This window comes from Acomys minous (genome assembly GCF_964271855.1).
Source record: "Acomys minous genome assembly, chromosome: 5".
Classification (NCBI taxonomy): Eukaryota; Metazoa; Chordata; class Mammalia; order Rodentia; family Muridae; genus Acomys; species Acomys minous.
Window position 1 is genome coordinate 124967627 of NC_140494.1, and position 20085 is coordinate 124987711.

Sequence of the window (20085 nt, forward strand, 5' to 3'; positions counted from 1 at the left end):
TTCATCCTAAGTACGGCCTAGCTAGTGCTCAGTCCCAGGCCACATTAGAACTGTATTTATGGGCCAGGCTTCACTCCCCTGGACACTTACGCTTCAGCAACTAAATGACTTGTGAAGGATAACAGTAGTACAAAATAGGCCTGTGTTCCACATGATCTGAGGTGAATTTTCTTTCAAAATAACCCTACCTACTTGAAAGTCCACAGCCTGGCCACATGCAAGGCCTCCCTGTACTCTGCTGGTGTGTGCCTGTGGCGCGGGGGTGAGAAGAGGTGGGCTAGAATATTCTAAAAGAACATGTCTCTCTCCCTTGAAGATTAGTAGTCTATTTTGCAATTCATAAAATGAAACTCAAAAGAGCCTATTACTCAAATTTTCCCTTAGGGCTTCAGGATTTAACTATATGACAGTGGACAGATATCATGCTCCACGAGGGTACAGAAACACACCATGTCCTAAGCACCCTGGAGGAGGCCGCTTGATGGCAACAGTGTGTCGGCTGCCATTTTTTGGTGGGGGAAGGGTGGGAGAAAGGTATTGATTTCCCTAATGTTTCCTTTGTGTGGCTGCTGTTGCCATGTAGTGGTCTGTTGCTATGAAGGCTTGTGGTGCCAGACAATGGCTACTAGGCTTTCACGAGTCTGCCTAGTAGGCAATCGTCTAAGTAGTGGAGAAAGACACATCGCCTCTCTCCAGGTGAGTGCGGTCTGAAGCAAGACTGAAGGAAAAGACCATTAGTTGTAGCATGTAAGAAAAACCAGTAGCTAAGTACAATTTTTCCAGTATAAATATTGAAAATTCTGTATGTGTATGTGTGTATGTATATGTGTGTATATATATATATATATATATATATTTATTTATTTATTTATTTTGGGGGGGGGGTAACAGGGTTTCTCTGTGGACCCCTGGCTGTCCTGGACTGGCTTTGTAGACCAGGCTGGTCTCAAACTTACAGAGATCTGCCTGACTCTGCCTCCTGAGTGCTGGGATTATAGACAGGACCTGTGCCTGGTTCACCTTTTTCTTAAAAGAAGAGTTCCGTTTGAGACAGATAAAGACCCACAGTAAGTCTGTAAGCAAATAAGCATGGAGAAACACTGGGCAACTTCTTAGTGGAATTACAAAGTAAGCCAAACTTCATGGTAAACCACTACTCAATAGAGAAAAGGCCAACTCACAGACCAAAGAACAAGGCTCAACCAGACAAAGGGCCAAGTGCTTGCCTAACAGAAGCCACAGTACATAAATTGCCCTGGGCCTGTATAGATGTTAGTTATTTACTAGCCCTCACTATTTTCTCACAAAATCACTGCTCTTTCTTAAAAAAAAGAAAAAAGAAATTTATTTTCTTTTTCTTTTGAAAAGAAAAAGCTTTATTTTCATATCCCAGAGAGCAGACACTGTGCTTCGGTGACCTTTATCGTCACTAAGAAATTTATTCTTATTGTGTGTAGGTGGGCATGGATGGGTGCAAGCTACACAGTACATGTGGAGGTCAGAGGGCAAAGTTCGGGCTTTGGATCTCTCCTTGCACTGTGGGACCTGGGAGCTGTGCTGAGGTGGCCATGCTTGATGGTGCTGAGCCGCCTTGCCAGTCTACTTGACGTTCTTTCTTTTTAGTGAAAGCATGCTTCCACATGTGCACACACGCACATACACTCCAAAACTGAAAGCCGTTAGCTATATACAGCTGTTAGAATCAAATTTTACTTATGCTAATTTAGCAGTTTAAGCTGGCCTTATATTTGCCGCTCTTTTTTTCTCAGCTTCCCAGTGCTGGACCACAGCATACGCACCATTCATGTCTAGTTTTCATTTGATTTTTAAAAAAGATTTATTTATTTATTTTATGTATATGAGTGATCTGTTTTCATGCACACCAGAAGAGGCAGTCAGATCACATTACAGATGGTTGTGAGCCACCATGTGGGTGCTGAGAATTAAACTCAGGACCTCTGGAAGAACAGACAGTGCTCTTAACCACTGAGCCATCTCTCCAGCCCATGCCCTCCACTAAAAAAAAAAAAATTCCTTCACCGTTAGGTTGCTTCTCATTATTTGGTCACAGCTATGAGAAAAATAACTAATAAAAAGTCAAGGGCCACAACAACAATGGAAGAAGCACCGCTCTCTCTAAACTTTCACTCTAGTGCTCCTTTCTCCATGCGGCCAGTTCTTGTGTAAAGCACACACACACAGTGAAGCACAACACTTCTGCCTTAGTACTGCTGTCCAAAAAAGGACAACATAGAGCACTGCTGGCATTCTTACCTAAAGTTAGCCTTGCTGTCTTCAAAGTGCCAGGTGCAAAGAAATCATTCTAGGTAGCTGGGCATGGAGGCAGGGGAGAAGAGTTAGGAGTTCAGGCCAGAGCCAGGCAGTGATGACTGCCTGTAATCTCTGCACTTGTGGTGTAGAGGCAAGAGGATCAGGAAGTTCAAGGTCATTCTAGACGACACAAGACACTGTCTCAAAACTACACTCCACCCACCCTCCCTCCCTCCCTCCCTCCCTCCTTCCCCCTAGGTCAGTCTGGATTACACAGCAAGAACTCTCTCAAAAGAAGAGAACACTATAGGCAATACTTAATCTTCTCTTTTTTCCTTTGTACAAAGTCAGGTGCACAAGAAAGCCTAGAGGCCTGGAAGTCTTCTAAAAGTATCTGTATGTAGTTCTTATGATTAACAGGAAGACGGATTCAAGACTCCAGATCTTGAGGAAATCGTATTTCTGTTTTTCTTTTTCTCCAAGAAATGGCTTCTCTGTGTAGCCTTGGCTATGCTGTAACTTGCTCTGTACACCAGGCTGCTCTCAAATTCACAGAGATCCTCCTGCCTTTGCCTCCCGAGTGCTAGGATTAAAGGTGTACCTACTACCACCTGGCTAGAAATCTTATTTCTTAAAGAGATTTGTGCTAAGTGTTAATTCACATAAAAGACTCTCCTAGGTGGCCACTAAGCATACAATAGTACGATGTATCATTCCAGAACAATTCTTTTCCCTTTAGAACGAAAGGAAGGAATGGAGGAAAACACTCGCTCAGCCTTAAACCCAAGACGAAAAGGGGAAACTCTGGTACTAAAATATTAAAGTAGGGCCAGCAAGCCGGCTCTGAGGATATAGGTATTTGCTGCCAAACACCTGCAGATCTGACTTTGATCCCTGGAATCCACATAAAGGTGGAAGGAGAAAACCTACCTCACAAAGTTGCTCTCATGAGTGTGCCCTGGCACGCATATGACTCATCTGCCCCAGACTCATACCATGCACACTTACAATAACAATTAATTAAAAAATATTAAAAGTAGAAGTAAAAAAGCTGGGGCAGGATAGTCATCCAAAAATTAAGAGGCCAGCCCCACTTCATATTAAATTCCAAGCTAGCATAGGCCACAGTGAGACCCTGTCTCAAAAACAAAATAAAGGCTGGGCGTGGTGGCGCATGCCTTTAATCCCAGCACTCGGAGGCAGAGGCAGGTGGATCAATGTGAGTTCGAGGCCAGTCTGGTCTACAAAGTGAGTCCAGGACAGCCAAGGCTACACAGAGAAACCCTGTCTCGAAAAACAAACCAAACAAAACCAAAAACAATAAAGGAGCTGGTTAAGAGCACATGGCTTGCAGGTTTGATTCCCAGCATCCACATGGTTGCTTACAACCTTTTGAAACTTAAGTTCCAGGGGGCATGATGCCCTTTTCCAACCTTTGTGAGCACCAGGCATGCAAGTGGGGCACACACACAGACAAAACACTCACACACAAAAAAATAAATCTTAAAAAAAAAAAAAGGACACCATCTTAACGTAACAAGAAAGAACTACAAATCTTTAGATTTAAATTAGTGACAAGGATCTCAAATGTCCTAAAACAAGTATTTACTCTTAGAGAAGTTTGGAAAGTATTCTGACATGATTAATACGCTGAAGCTATATTATAGGATTTGTTGAGTATATTTTAACAGAAATGAAATGACACAGATGTCATTCATTTGAACAATAGCAAAAATATCCCTAGGACAGTGGGCACCTAGCTCAGAGGGTAGAGCTTGTATCCCAGGCTGGTCTTGAGCTGGCCATCCCACTGCACAGCATACAGAGTGCTGAGACTACAGGCAAAAGTCACTATACCTGGCTTTTGTTTTTGATTCTATTTGGTCACACAATTATTTATTTTATTTGTGTGTGTGTGTGTGTGTGTGTGTGTGTGTACGCACATACTGTCCACGTGCCTGAAGAGGCTAGAAAAGGGATCAGATCACTTGTAGTTGGAGGAATAGGAAGCTGTAAGGCTCTTGATGCTGGTTTTAGGATTTAACCACTGGTTCTCAGGATCACTGAGCCATCTCTTCAGCTTCCTCAAACAATTACTTTTTATTTGGAAGGTACAAACAAGAGGACCAGGTGTTCAAGCTCATCCTTGGCTACATACACAGTGAGTTCAAACCAATCTAGACTCCAGAAATCCTTACTTCAAAAACAAAAACAGGCAGACGTGGCTGTGTGTGTGCCTGCAATTCCAGCCCTGCAAGGCAACCTTGCAAATAGCTGAGCTGCTGGTGCGCTGAGATAAAGGCAGAGAATAAAAGAAGAAGACACATGGCAATGTCTTGTTTTGGCCTCTGGACGAGCAGTACACATGCATCCCTGTACAATCATTTGCATGGACCAGGGGTTCGATGATGAGTAGAGTCCCTAATTTCCCTGAACTTTGTAAACAGTGGAAAATATGGACAAGAGAGACAGGATATAGCTCAGGGATATACTGTTGGCACAACATGTCAAAGGCCTTGGGTTCTACCCCCAGCACTGCATATTAAAATCCCCATGGCAGGGAGAGAAAGCAGGCATTCTCAAAGAAAAAGATCTTCATTGTTACTGGGTTTGCTTCACTCTCTGAAAAGATTTTCTCAGGTTCATATATATATATATATATATATATATATATATTTTTTTTTTTTTTTTTTTTTTTTAAAGACAAGGTTTCTCTGTGTAGCACAGGCCGTTCTGAACTCGCTTTCTAGACCAGGCTGGCCTTGAACTCACAGTGATCCACCTGCTGCTGCCTCCTGAGTGCTGGGATTAAAGGCGTGCACTACCAAGCCCAACTCTCAGATTCATATTTAAATTTCAAGTGTGTGTCTGTATGTAACATGTACCTGTGGAGGCCAGAAGAGGGTGTCAGATCCCTGGAGCTAGAGTTATAGGGAGTTGTAAGTTGCCCTAAGTGAATCAAACTTGGGTCTTCTCAAAGAGTAGCCAGTGTTCTTAACTGCTAAGCCATTTCTCCAGCCTCAGGTTCATATTTTTGTCATTAGAGAAAAGTCATCACCATCAAGAAAAACAGAACACACAGGCAGAAAATGATACATTTTACAATAAACTGAAGTATAGGTCCCCCCTGAAGATTGCTTAGTGGCTCAAAGATGCCATCCATGGGACTGGAAAGATAGCTCAGCGGTTAAGAGCAACTGGCTGCTCTTGTAGAGGACCTGGATTCAACTCTTAGTAGCTACATAGTGGCTAACAACCTTCTGTAACTTCAAAGTTCCAGAGGAATCTCAAGCCGTCTTCTGGCCTCCATGGGCACTGTATTTGTGGTACACAGACACATACACAGGCAAAATACCCATATTTTTAAATAAAATAAAAAACAAATAAATAAAAATAAAAAAGATTCTGCCACCCACATACATTTGTCATTCCAATATACTTTGCTTAAATATTTGGCCATAGGCAGTCAGTATCTTTTTATGTTTTATTTATTATTTCAAAGCTTATTTCAAGTGCATAGATATTTTGCCTGCATATATGTCTACACTATGTGTGCCTGATGCTCAAGGAAGCCAAAAGAGGGTATGGAGTCCCCCGAGACTTGAGTTACCTGCAACATGGATGCTAGGAATTAAACTTTGGTCCTCTAGAAGAGCAACCAGTGCTCTTAACTCATGAGCCATTTCTCAAACTTACACATTAAAAATTAGACATCTTGTACTTGGGAGGCAGAGGCAGGTGGATTTCTCTGAGTTTGAGGCCAGCCTAGTCTACTAAGTGAGCCCAGGACAGGGGTGGGGGTGGGGCGGGATGGGACAAGATGGGATGGAGGACACATCTAATTTGTTATTTCTAGACTGCACACGGTAAATACACATATATACAGAGCATATCTTTTTTGCACCTTTGTATATCTTCTTTACCTGAAATACACTAGCACTTAGTGCATGGAGGACTTTTAACTGATGCCAAATGACAACAACAGTACTTATGAGAAAAGACTGATGGCAGAACGACCAGAGTGAAACGCAGACCTACAAGTTAGTTCTCTCCTATCAGGGACAATTAGCTGTTTCCTATGGGTCTCTAAAGCTTCTGTTCTCCAACCACAGACGCTTTGATGAGAACTTGATTTTTTTTTGCTTTAGATCTGCCTGCCTCTGCCTCCTGAGTGCTGGGATTAAAGGTCTCCCCTGCCTCCCAGGAGAACTTGATTCTTTATAAAGAACAGGTGCTCAAAGTAACTAAATGTTACCAAGGGGGCTGAAGCGACTGGTTACCCACCTTTGTACTAAATGTTACCAAGGGGGCTGAAGTAACTGGTTACGCACCTTTGTACTCCTATTTAATTCGTTTAGGTTTCAGAAGTTCCAACAAAGAGTTTTTGTTCTCCAGGGCAAATGGAGGATGTAAGAAGTCTGCATGGCAACCTTGGGCAGCAGCAGCTTGTTTTAAGCCTTGTGAAAGCCCAAAACAAGACAGTGTCAAAACGTCCCCACTGACTAGTCCTACAAAGACTATGTACTGAGGGAAAGAAACATCAAATATGTAGGTGGCTGGGCAAGGCAGGCTGTGGAAGGCAGGAGCTGGCCGTACCTGCAGGTATTAAGAGCGCTGGAGAGAAGGCTAAGGGTATTGATGGCTCTTCCAAAGGACCCAGGTTCTATTCCCAGTACACACATGGCAACTCACAGCTGTCTGTACTCTATGAGCTGACACCCTCACTCAGATACTCATGCAGGCAAAACACCAATGCAGATAAAATAAAAAAATAACTTTTTTTAAAAAGGAAAAAACTTGAAATTCACTGTGCCAACATTGTCAATTTAAGATTGTCAAGTGTGGTCAGATGTGGTAGTGCACTTCTGCAATCCCAGTTATTGAGAGGTGGAGGCAGGGGGATCCAGAATTTAAAGTCATCTTTAGCAACATATCAAGTCTAAGGCCAACATGGGCCACATGAGACCATGTTTAAAAAATCAAGACCAGGGGCTGGAGGTGGCTCAGAGGTTAAGAACACCGCCTACTCTTCAAGAGGTCCTGAGTTCAATTCCTAGCAACCACATGGTGGCTCACAACTATCTATAGTGAGATTGTGCGCCCTCTTCTGGTGGGCAGGCAGGCATGCAGGCAGAGCACTGTATACATAATAAATGAATAAATAAATAAATCTTAAAAAAACAAAAACAAAAAAACATCAAGACCAGCCGGGTGTGGTGGTGCACACCTTTAATCCCAGGACTCGGGAAGCAGAGGCAGGTGGATCACTTTGAGTTCGAGGCCAGTCTGGTCTACAAAGTGAGTCTAGGACAGGCAAGGCTACACAGAGAAACCCTGTGTTGGGGGGGGGGGGAAATCAAGACCAAGTGGTAGATTGCTGTGTGTTCAAAGACAGCTTGTTCTAGTGAGGCCCAGGCCAATCTGGGCTATAGTGAAACCCTTCCTTGAAGGAGGAGGAGGAGGAGGAAGAGGAAGAAGAGGAAGAGGAAGAAGAGGAGGAAGAAGAAAGGAAGGAAGGAAAAAAGAAGAGGAGGACTACACGGGATCTGACACTCTCACACACACATGCAGGCAAAACACCAGCATACATTAAAAAAAAAATCACAAAAAAGACCAAAAACCCAAAACAAACAAATGCCAGTTCTCCATTTCCTAGATTTCCTCAACTGACGTTTTATTACTGTTTCTCTTAAAGTCTGATTGAAAATTTTACCTGTAATCTAAATCTCTCATATAAAACATAAGGGAGAACATAGGGAGTACCAACACGGAATAAATGGCACAGTAAGCACTTGTTAAATGACTGTGTGCCATCTATAAAATTAAAATTTGGCACAGGAACTAGGGATGTACACAGGGGTAGAGCATGTGCCTACTTGCAATGGCCAGGACTGCAACAAAGGAATCATCTCTAGGAATGATAAAGTAAGCGACTAACTACCCCTTGTGTGGGCACTGCCAGTACTTCTTCTTTTTTTTGTCTTTTTGAGACAGGGTTTCTCTGTGTAGCCTTGGCTACCCTGGACTCGCTCTGTAGACCAGGCTGGCCTCGAACTCACAGCAATCCGCCTGCCTCTACCTCCTGAGTGCTGGGATTACACTCAGCCTCTACTGGCTTTTGCAGAAATAACTGAGAAGGGATGGACTTACCATCTTCTGTTTCCTGCCACACGATGCCTTCAAGGTTGACACTTGTTCCAGGTTCACAGGGGCCTAAGCACTCAGGCTCTGTGGCAAGAGCCACGTCACATGTGTTGACTCCAACTGATCGGGTGCGGACCATGATCTGCTCACAGGGAGACGAGATGTCATTATTAACCACTGGCACTAAAAGGTGCAGTGGCAGTACCGCTGGGGTAGACACGGGGGACTCCATCTGTGAGAGAAGAGAAGGTGCTAGCTGAGTTACAAAATCATTAGAGGACATGTATTTTCTGTACTTGATCTAGTCCACATCTCTGGCGGCCGCAGTGCAAGTGCTCTGAGTACAAGACTTGTTCCTTCCTCTCACATTCCAGCTCATGATATCACTGTTAATCTGTGGCTTACATGACAACATCTTAGGTTAGAAGCTATTTATTCATTTACTTATTTTTGTTTGAAAGAGTCCAAAGTGACCCAGGTTGGCCTCAAACTCCCTATGTAACTAGCAAAGGATACCCTTGAACTCCTGACCGTTTTTGCCTAAACTCACAAATACTGATATTAAATATGTGTTATCATGCCTGACTTTATTTTCTTTTATTTGAGGGAGTCTCATTTTGTAGCCCAGGCTGGCTTTGAATTCACACTAATCCTTCTGTCTTGTCCTTCTGCCTCACGTGCCCCCAACCCCAAGGTTTCACCTATGAGGCCTTGGTTGGCAAGGAACTCTCTATGTAGACCAGGCTTATCTCAAACTCACAAAGATGTGTTTTGTCTCTACCTCAAAGGCAGGCAGATCCCGAGTTCCAGTCTGCACTACACAACCAAAACCAAACGAAACAAACTCACAAGCAGACATGGCTTTTACCGGCTTCTGAGGTGTGTGTTAGATGAGGGTCTGCTCCCCTGGAACTGCAGTTACTGATGGCTACGAGTTACCATGTGGCTGCCGGGGACCAGGCTGGAGCAGTGAGTGCTCTTAACTGCTGAGCCATCTCCCCAGCCTCTTACTTTCTTCTTCTTTTTTTCCCTAGAGTGAGGACCAAGCCCAAGGCTGTGTGCTTCCTAGGCATTAGCTTTACAACTGAGTTAAATCCCAAGCCCCTCCCCCAGGTTATTTTTAATTAGTGTGTGAGTCTGAATGTGGTATCCTTGGAGGACAGAAGAGGGGGTCAGGTTTTCCTGGAGCTGGAGGTATAGATGGTTGAAAGCCAGTCAACCTGTTCAGGGAATCTAACTCTAGCCCTCTACAAGAACAGTTCAGTCTTAACTACTGAGCCATCTATCTGTCCAGACCCTCCTTACTGTTTGAATACCAGTATGTATCAAGTTGACAAATTACCAATGGTGAGTCTATAATGCCCAAATCCTAACCAAGAACCCTACACATATTTTAAAAAGTACTTAGTACACACATGAACTGACTTCCTCTGAGCTCATGACACTAATCGGCAAGCTTAGAAAATGAGTTATGGATTTGTTTCAGATGAGACTAACAAGGATGCGGGATATGAGAGCCCTTTGGAGGGAGCCACACACAGCCACGATCCAAGTTGCTGGACAGTTCTGTGATGAACTCTGGTTTAGAGTAAGTTAGTGCACTACCACCATTCTGCCTATAAACTACTTCTCTCCCCTACATATACCTTCCTAGACTTGGAAGAAAAAAATCAGTCTCAAAGCTGTTTAGATACTGCCTCCATTTTCTGTAGCTGGCTCTGATATCTTAGTTTAGAAAGTTACCACTATTGCAGAGATCAATGCTTTCAGAGTTCATAGAATGTTCATACACTGATCTAATTCTGTTCCCTGAAGGGCTGCCCCAAAAGAGGCCACCCATATCTTTCTATTCTCTCTCTCCCTAAACACTACCTTTTTCATAAAATGAGATGGAAGTGCAAGTTATATGTTGACATTCTGGTTCCCTCTCTTGAAAATCACAGATTTGTAATATTATCTTGTGACATGGTGGGTCCTTGAAAGACCCGTTAAACTTTTCCACACCAGCCAGGCAGATCTGTTAGTTTCAGGCTAGCCAGCACCTCACAATGAGCCACTATGTCAAACAAACAAACAACAAAAACAACTACACACAGGGCCTAGGGAGAAGGCTCAGTGGGTATAGTGCAGGCATGAGAACCTGATGCTTGAGCTCAGATCCCCAGCACACATAGAAAAGCTGGTTTGGTAGTGTGTTTCTTTCACTCCAGCAATGGAGCATGGAAACAGGTGGGTCCTGGGGGATTGATGATCAGCTGTGCCAGTCAAAATGGTTAAGTGTGGGTTCAGTTAGAGTCCCTGTCCAAAAAATAAAATAAAATAAAAGGGGAGGGCAACAGAAGAGGCCATCAGGCATTGACTCTGGCTTCTACATATATGCCTATGCATGCATGCATGCAAATACACACACACACACACACACACACACACACACACACACACACTCCATAGGTTTGAAGGTTAAAGTGTAAGCTGGAATGTCCCTACTATTGCCTTACAGTGCTGGGATCTGCCTTTGAGAAGCACTGGTAGAAAAGAAAAGTCACAGAACCTACAACCATCTTCACTCTGGCTACTCAAACACCAGTTCTTTCTCTTAAAAAGAGGAGAGGCAGAGATACCATCAGTTAGTATGTACAGTCTTTCCTCTGATAGCAAGATAAATTCCTCCACAGTGCTCTTCTTGGATACAGAGGCTGACCTAATAATCTCCTAGGGCATAGCTGAGTGTGGGGGCCAGAGATCACTGTGAGCAAGAAGCCAGCCTGTGCTACAGGGAGTTTATGGTAAATCCTCTCAACACTTCCCCAATCCCAAAGAAGGACAAACAAACCTCTGCAAACAAACAACAACAAAACCTTCTGTGAGCTTGCACATGCTCTGCTGACAATCCATATCACAGCTGAAGCAGCATGATCAGGCGTAAAAAGACATCCACTCCTGCTCTCCTATTCCAAAAAGGCACACTAGAAAAGCCAGACCTCAACTCTGCACTAAGAAATACAGAAAACATCAAATGTACGATGGAAATGCTACTGCTGCTTTTGAGCAGTATATCATACTAAACTTTGCTGTTGAACACTTCAACAAAAATGTTTGCTGAACTGCTGCACCTCAGGATTTTTGTTGTTGGTGGTTTGTTTATTTTTCAAGACAGAATTGTCTGATTAACAGTCTTGACAGTCCTCAAACTCACAGAGATCAGTCCGCCTCTGCCTCTGGAGTGCTGGGATTAAAGGCATGCACCACCATGAGTGGCTAATAATTAATTATCAGAATTTATTTATTTTTTATTTTATTCTTTTTGGAGGTGTGAGGCAAGATCTCGCTCTAGTTCAGGCTGTCACTGCTCTTGCTGTGTAGTCCAGGCTGACCTTGAATTTATCACAATCCACCTGCCTAATATTCTATCCTTCATAATGCTGGAATTACATGCCACTGCACCCAGCTTCCAAAGATTTTTTTCTTTTGAGAATCCTAGTCTAGTCTAGAAATTAATATATAGCTGAAGATGACCCTGCACTTCTGATCCTCCTGCTTCTATTTCCTATGTGTTGGGATTACAGATAGGTGTCACTGTGCTGTTTTATGCAGTACTGGGGATTAAACCCAGGACCTGCTGCATTCCAAATCAGCACTCTGCTGACTGAGCTACCCTGAACACATATATGTCAACCACCTTCACAGGTCAGGCACTAAGCAGAGCTGCGGGTCTCTGTCTGAAGATGGCTTTACTTCATTACACACTTAGAGGACAGGAAAGCATTATAACTATAAAGCTACTCCTCCTTTCCAATAGAAATCTAAAGAATGATCATGGAGAACCACGGTTTAATTTTTATACCAGCTCTGTTAATTATCATTTGGGCATATTTAGAGTTTACATTAAGCCATAATGCTCTGTAAGTAGCACTGTGATACGCACCTGAAAGTCAGGCAGCAGGTGGTACACGCCTTTAATTCCAGCACTCTGGAGGAAGAGACAGGCGATCTCTGAGTTTGAGACCAGCCTGGACTACAGAGAGAATTCTAGGATAGGTTACAAGAGAAACCTTGACTCAAAAGACAAAAATAGGGCTGGAGAGACCGCTCAGCGGTTAAGAGCACTGGCTGCTCTTCCAGAGGTCATGAGTTCAATTCCCAGCAGCCACATGGTGGCTCACAACCATTTATAATCTGATCTGATGCCCTTTTCTGGCCTGCAGGTATACAAGTAGGCAGAGCACTGTATACATAATAAATAAATAAATATTAAAAAACAAAAAAAATCTAGATGGCTTGAAAGTATTTCATATTAGGCTACTTTCTGGAACAAGCATTGCTTCATATATCACTCTGCAAGAAAGGATAATAAAAATCAGAAAATAACTCACTTGCTATCCTTTTTCTTTCTTTCTTTTTTAAAGATTTATTTATTTATTATTATGTATACAGTGCTCTACCTACATGTATACCTGCACACCAGAAGAGGGAGTCAGATCACAATGTTGATGGTTGTGAGCCACCATGTGGTTGCTGGGAATTGAACTCAGGACCTTTGGAGGAGCAGTCAGTGCTCTTAACCTCTGAGCCATCTCTCCAGCCCATATCCTTTTTCTTATACCAAGACTTAAAAACAGATTGTCAACAGACTGGCAATAACTGGGAAAATAAGGAGGAGGGATATGGAAAGTTGAGGCTATCAATTTCTCAATAACTCTTAACACAAGTTGGGCCAACTTTTTTAAGTCTCTGAAGTTCTAGGACATGTTACTAGGCCTCCCCATGCTCCAGGTAGGTAGCTAGACAAACAAACAAACAAATAAACAAAAAACAAGCAAAAGCCCAAAATGAGACCAACAATCTGGAATGAGTCTGAAGTTTCCTAAAGTCCACTTCCTTTATCTCTTGGTGATACTTCTTTTCAGTTCACCTTTCCATATTAGTTTAACAGCATCTGTTAAGGTTCTCAATGGCATCTATTAAGGTTCCTGCATGCTGATAGGCAGGTGGCACAGAGATAGGAGCAGGGAGAATGAAACAGAAAGGCCAAAATCATTAATCTCCCCATAAGAAGTAATTATACGCCGACTTCAACTGACTTCTATTTGAGAGGCACTGATGGAGAAAATTGTTCAAGGCTGTAGCATACAGTTTTAGGATAGAAAATGTTCTAAAGAAATTCACAATGGACTTTCTTCTTTCTTCCCTTCACAATGTGAATCTCACACCTTCCTGTCAAAAAGCAGAAAGGGGGTCAGTGGTTGTACTGACTTGGAGAGGACTGTTCAGTTCCCAGCATCCACACTGAGGGTCTCACAACTGCCTGTAACTCCAGCTCCAAGGAATCTGATGTCTGGTCTCTGCAGACACTTGCACTCTGTACAGCCATCAACACATACACATAATTAAAAATTAAACATAAACCTTAGGGGCTGGAGAGACGGCTTAGGGGTTAAGAGCCCTGTCTGCTCTTCCAAAGGTCCTGAATTCAATTCTCAGCAACCACATGGTTGCTCATAACCATCTATAGTGAGATCTGATGCCCTCTTCTGGTGTGTAGGCATACATGCAGGCAGAACACTGTATAAATAATAAATAAATAAATCTTTAAAAGAAAAAAAAACATAAGCCTTAAAAAAAAGGCAGAAAGTTAAACTGGCTTTTTTATTCAAGCAAGAAAGGATAGATGCTCAGATTTATTCAGAATAATCAGATAAGACTATATAGAAAGTAGAATGTTAAGGCAGGGTATAATGGTGCTGATATAATTTCAGTACTTGGGAGGCAGAGACAAGAGCATCAGAGTTCAAAGCTATCCTTTGCAAATTCTTGCCCCACACTCCCCTTGACTACTGAGACCTATGCTCCACAAACCAAGATAGATAGGTAGGTAGGTACACAGATACATAATTGACAAAATTGACCCCTACTCTTGACAGAGGAAGTCATTCTCTCTACTGTTCATTGCTAAGGATAAATAAGACTTACTTGAAATTAGAAGCCCTTATCTGAGATACATTTTTAAAAAAAGATTTACTTATTTGTTATACATAGTGTTCTGTCTGCATGTATGCCTACACGCCAGAAAAGGGCACCAGAATTCCCTATAGACGGTTATGCACCACCACATGGTTTCTGGGAATTGAACTTGTGACCTCTGGAAGAGCAGCTAGCAGAAGCACTCTTAACTTCTGAGCCATTTTTCCAGCCCTTGAGATACATTTGAAAGTGAACCTTCAACTAACGATGAGACACCATTTTCTACAGAAAGCGTTCTTGGTCTTGGCATTTAAGCTAAAAATATGGGGCTAAGCCGGGCGTGGTGACATATGCCTTTAATCCCAGAAGCCTGGGAGGCTGAGGCAGGAGGACCTCTGTAAGTTCGAGGCCAGCATGGTCTACAAAGCAAGTCCAAGACAGATAGCCAATGCTACACAGAGAACCCGTCTCAAAAAAAAAAAAAAAAAAAAAAAAAAAAAAAAAAAAAAGGCCATTGGCACTGTTTTTACCTCCCCTCAAATAGTCCTGTCTGTGTCCCCCACCATCCACCCCAAGCATTTTCTTTTTTGTGGAAGCATTCCCTTCCTCTCTCTAGGCTCTGATCTTTATGCCCTCTCTTGAGTTCTCCAGTTCTCGGAATTAAACTATCGGCAACTGGCAAAGACCACATCGCTCTCCAAGCCACAGCAAGGCAAACTAAAATCAGTCCAACTCCCCATTTTGGGGGTTAAAACAAAAACATAACATAACTAGGGTTTTCAAGAAGCTTCCACTACATAGTTAAAACAACTATTGTATAGAATTGGCCAATTCTCACTCCACCCCACTTCTTTCCCTGAGACAGGGTTTCTCTGTATAGCCCTGGCTGTCCTGACTCTTGATTTGTAGACCAGGCTGTCCTGAGCTCACTGCGATCCACCTGCCTCTACCTTCCCAAGTGCTGGGATTATAGGCATGCAACACCTGGCAAGGCTGGTTCCGTTTTCTTTTTTAAGACGGGGTCTCACTATGTAGAGACCTCACATTCAAACTCACAATACAGACTGGGCTGGGCTCCAACTGGAGCTGAGCTTCCTGACACTGCCTTCCTAGTGCTGGGATTACATGGTAGTTAGTACCACCATGCTCAGCTTTTCAAACTTTTCATCAGTCAGGCTTTCTATGTTTCTGTACACTTTTTTAAAATAAAAAAATACATAAGAGGTCCTTGAGATGGCTCAGCAGGTTAAGGTACTTACTGCTGAGCTTGATGACCTGTGTTTAATGGTCCCCAGGACCACCATGGTGGAGCGAGAAAATCAACTCCCTCAAGTTGTCCCCTGACTATCTCCACGCATATACTCTTCTCTTCCCAACACAGAAATTTAAAAAAATGCAATATAATATTTGTTTGTTTGAGACAGAACTTCATGTAGCACAAATTATATATAATTGTTCTGGTGGTTTGCATGAGAATATCTCCCCATAGGCTCAGGCACTGGTGGCAGCGTTGTTTTCTGGAAGGGTTTACAAAGTGTAACACTGCTGCAGGAAGTATCTCACTGGGGTAGACTGAATGTTTATAGTCTCCGTCCACTTCTAACTTGCTCTCTCTGCTTTGTGCTTGTGGTTGAGATACGGGCTCTCAGCAGCCTCTCCTGATGCCATGCCTGCTGATTGCCCTTTGCTTCCCTGACCTGATAGACATTTTACCTCTAGAGCCATAAGCCAAAATAAACTTCTTATATAAGGTATTTTGGTCTTTTTTTTTTTTTAAGGTTTATTTATTACTTATTAAGTATTCAGCCTGCACGTGTGCCTGCAGGCCAGAAGAGGGCACCAGATCTCATTATAGATGGTTGTGAGCCACCTTGTGGATGCTGGGGATTGAACTCAGGATATTTCAAAGAACAGCCAGTGCTCTTAACCTCTGAGCCATCTCTCCAGCCAGGTCATGGTATTTATAAAATCACAAGTAACAGAAAAAAGTCTTAAATTTAAAAATGCCAGACTGGTGAAAATCTCAGCTGTATTATTTAATAGCTGGGTGGTCACAGACACATCATACTATACCTACCTTCCCTCCCTCCCTTGGTCTCTTCCTCTCCTTAAAATACAGGCTGAATTTCTGGGCTCAAGTGATCTTCTGTTCTCACTCCTCCAAAAAGCTGGGACTACAGGCACGCTTTGCTACATGGTTATTAAGCACAACTTTCTAGTGTTCTTGTGGCAGTATGAACTCTTTTTGACATCCAGTGTTTGGATAGCATCTACAATGTTTACAACGCTTCTGGGTATTTTTTTTTCCTTCTTCATTTTAAAATTACATTTGTTTGTTTATTGTGTGTGGGCATATGCTTGTTATACTGTACAGAGGTCAGAGACCAACTTGCAGGAGTCAGTTTTCTCCTTCCATCATGTGGGTCCCAAGGACTGAATTCAGGTTGTCAGGCTTGACAGTAAATGCCTTCTTTTCACAGTAAGCTAATTGCAGGCTCTTAAATTATCTATATTTTAGACAAGGTTTCATGAAGCCCAAGCTGACCTCAAACTCAGTATCCTCGTGCCTCCGTCTTTCTGTACAAGTGTGCCTGGCTCAGGTCTTGTGAAGGGATTGCTCTTTCTGTGGGAAGTTCATTCTCATGACCACACTTTACTGCAGGAACAGGCCCAGACCTACCTGACCATATGGAACAGATTCTCCAGCCATGGATTGTCTTTCCTTTGGAACTTTGAGCTATAAAGGCTAATTCAAACTGCAGCTTCCTGAGGTCACTTTGCCTAGCCTAGAGGGAAAAGGCTCTGGCTGCTCCTGCCGAGGACTCAGGTTCACGTCCCAGAATCAACACGGCCACTAGCAACCATCTGTAACTCCAGTTTGAGGACACCTGATGACCTCTTCTAGCCTCCTGGCACCAGCCATACACATGATGCAAAGATATACACAAAGGCAAAACACCCATCCACATAACAGTAATAAACAAGGAAAGAGAAAAAAGACAAACAGACAGCAAGCAAGCCTGAAGATGCAGCTGGCCCAAAGAAAAACAGAAACTTGATGACATTTTGTACAAAATCCTGATGACTTCAAGTAGGCGGACCCACTTTCTGTCACTGCTGAAAAGTCCGGACCATTGTATCACCCACACGTCTGTAATATTTTCTATTTAGTGACTTAGAATAAGCCACGTAACACGAATGGACTAACGGCATTCCTGTGACACACCACCTCCGCCCTAGCTGACAAACATCTGGTACTCCATAAGGCCCCTCCCCCCAGCGCCTGGACAAAAACCTGGTTCTTAACAACCATTCTTTTTCTGGATCCCTCTCTTTACTCAATATCATTAAATATCTATGATGATATAAGCACTACAGTATACTGAATGGTGAATACAGTATGATTACTGCCTCTAGGCCATGTGTGATAAAACAAATATGAACAAGTCCTAAAGAAATGTAATAGATGCAAATAAGGTCCCTACACAAAAGGCAGAATCACTTCTGTCTACCCAAAACAGAGTCAGGTGAAATTCTGCTCCATCATTTTACCTTCGCTCGCTCGCTCACTCACTCACTCACTCACTTTTGTTTTTCGAGGTAGGGTTTCTTTATATAGCCCTGGCTGTCCTGAAACTCATTCTGTAAGCAGGCTGGCCTCGAACTTAAGAGATCCCCCTGCTCCTGCCTTCCAAGTGCTGGGATTAAAGGGGTGCGCCCCCACGCCCCTTTCTTTTTATTTTTGTAGTACTGGGTATTAAACCTAGGACATTGTACTTTTTAGACAAGCTCTTCAGTTCAGTCTTTTGTTTTTTGTTTTTTGAGACAGGGTTTCTCTGTGTAGCCTTGGCTGTCCTGGACTTAAGACCAGGCTGGCTTCAAACTCACAGTGATCCACCTGCCTCTGCCTCCCAAGTGCTGGGATTACTTCAGTTCAGTCTTAAGGGACAAATTCAGCACAAAGATCAGGAAAATTAGGTTATTTTGATTGGATGCAATACTAAATACATGGTCTCAATGGTCCCAGAGGAAGAAACAGTACTATGTCAGGAGAAGAATGGTGGGAGAGTTCTAACAGTGTAAAATATCAATGCAAAATGACAATCAGGAAGTGATACAATTCATCATGCTTTTAAACTTTGACTGTACTTGGGCTGGACATACAGCTCAGTGTATAGCACCTGCCTGACATGTTCATTGCCTTTGGTTTGGTCTCCACCACAGATTTTTTTTTCTTTTAAGTTTTTTTTTTTAAAGGATTTTATTTATTTTATGTATGAGTGCTCTAACTGCATTCAGAAGATGGCATCAGATTACATTATAGATGGTTGTGAGCCACCATGTGGTTGCTGGGAATTGAACTCAGGCCCTCTGGAAGAGCAGCCAGTGCTCTGAGCCATATCTCTAGTCCCTTTACTGTGTTTTCAAGAAGACGAATCAAAGGCAAGGATAGCAAATAGAAGCTACTATAATGCTCCAAGGAAGAAATGACAACCTGAACTGCTGCCAGGACAGCAAAAGCTACACAGAAAAACCCTGTCTTGAAAAACAAGGGGAAAAAAACGAGTGGAACTGTTACGCTTAGCAGCTGCCTTTCTTTTTTCTCTCTTTTCTTCTTTTGGGTTTTTGAGAGTGTTTTTCTGTGTAGCCCTGGCTGTCCTGGACTCACTTTGTAGACCAGGCTGGCCTCAAACTCACAGTGATCCACCTGCCTCTGCCTCCCTTGAGCCACAGTGCCAGGCTTCTTACCTTTTCTTTTCTTTCTTTCTTTTTTTTTTTTAATCTTAAAGGTGGGATGTCATGTAGCCCAAGAAGGCCTCAAATTCATGATGTAGATAAAGAGTTTTAACTTCTGATTCTTGTGGCCTCTGCCTCCTGAGTGCTGGGCTTACAGGTGTGTACCTCGTCCGGGTTATGTTGCTGGGTACTAAACCTAGCACTGTGTGCGTGCGAAGGAAACACTCTACCAAATGAGCTCACCTCCAACCCCTGCACCTGCTTTTAACATTAATAGACTGGGCCACATGGAGGAAGGTGATGCAAAAGATTTGATTTCATTTGGCGCGCTTGGACAGTGACGTGCAAGCCAGGAAGTGGGTCTTCAGGTCATAGGGAACTGTGCTTTCAAAGGTAGGTTCTTGTTTTCTGCTTTTCATTTCTGGATCATTTGGCCAGACACCTTGGCTACATTCTCTCCACCAGGATGTAGTGTCTCTCCACAGGCTCCAAGTCAGCTAGGTGGAGTGATTATGGACACAAAGGGCCAAAGGAAACTTTTCTTTCTTTCTTTTTTTTTTTTCAAAGGAAACTTTTCAAAGTGTATGCTTTCTTTTTCTCAGGTACACTATGAGAAAGATGATTTATACAGATAGGTCATCATACAATCAACAGGGATTCAAATTCAGGTAATCTGGTTTCAGAACTCATTCAGGAATTAAAAAAAAAAAAAAAAAAAGGAACCAAAATTGATGGATGTCACAAGAACTGAGAGAAAACAGGGTTTAAAGGAGAATGGAAGCTGCTGGTTTCGCTCAGAGGTGGTGTACTTGCCTAGCTGCAGGGCTAGTTTCCTTGAACCATGAAGAGGATTGGGAAGAGAAGGAAAAGTGGGAGAAAAAAGAGGACGAGAAGAAGATGATAAAAACAACAGTAAGAAAACGGGCCAGTGTAAAACAGAGAAGTTCTGGTTGTACAAGTTACGTCCCTAAA

At 42.8% G+C, this 20085-nt stretch overlaps 1 protein-coding gene across 2 annotated transcripts in view; it reads right to left on the reverse strand.

The window, feature by feature from the left end:
* ZNF609 (zinc finger protein 609) overlaps nucleotides 1–20085 on the reverse strand; it is a 140702-nt gene that overhangs the window by 29141 nt on the left and 91476 nt on the right. For both annotated transcript variants that reach the window (XM_084782371.1, XM_084782370.1), the window contains exon 3: nucleotides 8422–8647. In XM_084782371.1, the coding sequence (XP_084638497.1) occupies nucleotides 8422–8647 (226 nt within the window). The remainder of the gene's footprint in view (nucleotides 1–8421; nucleotides 8648–20085) is intronic.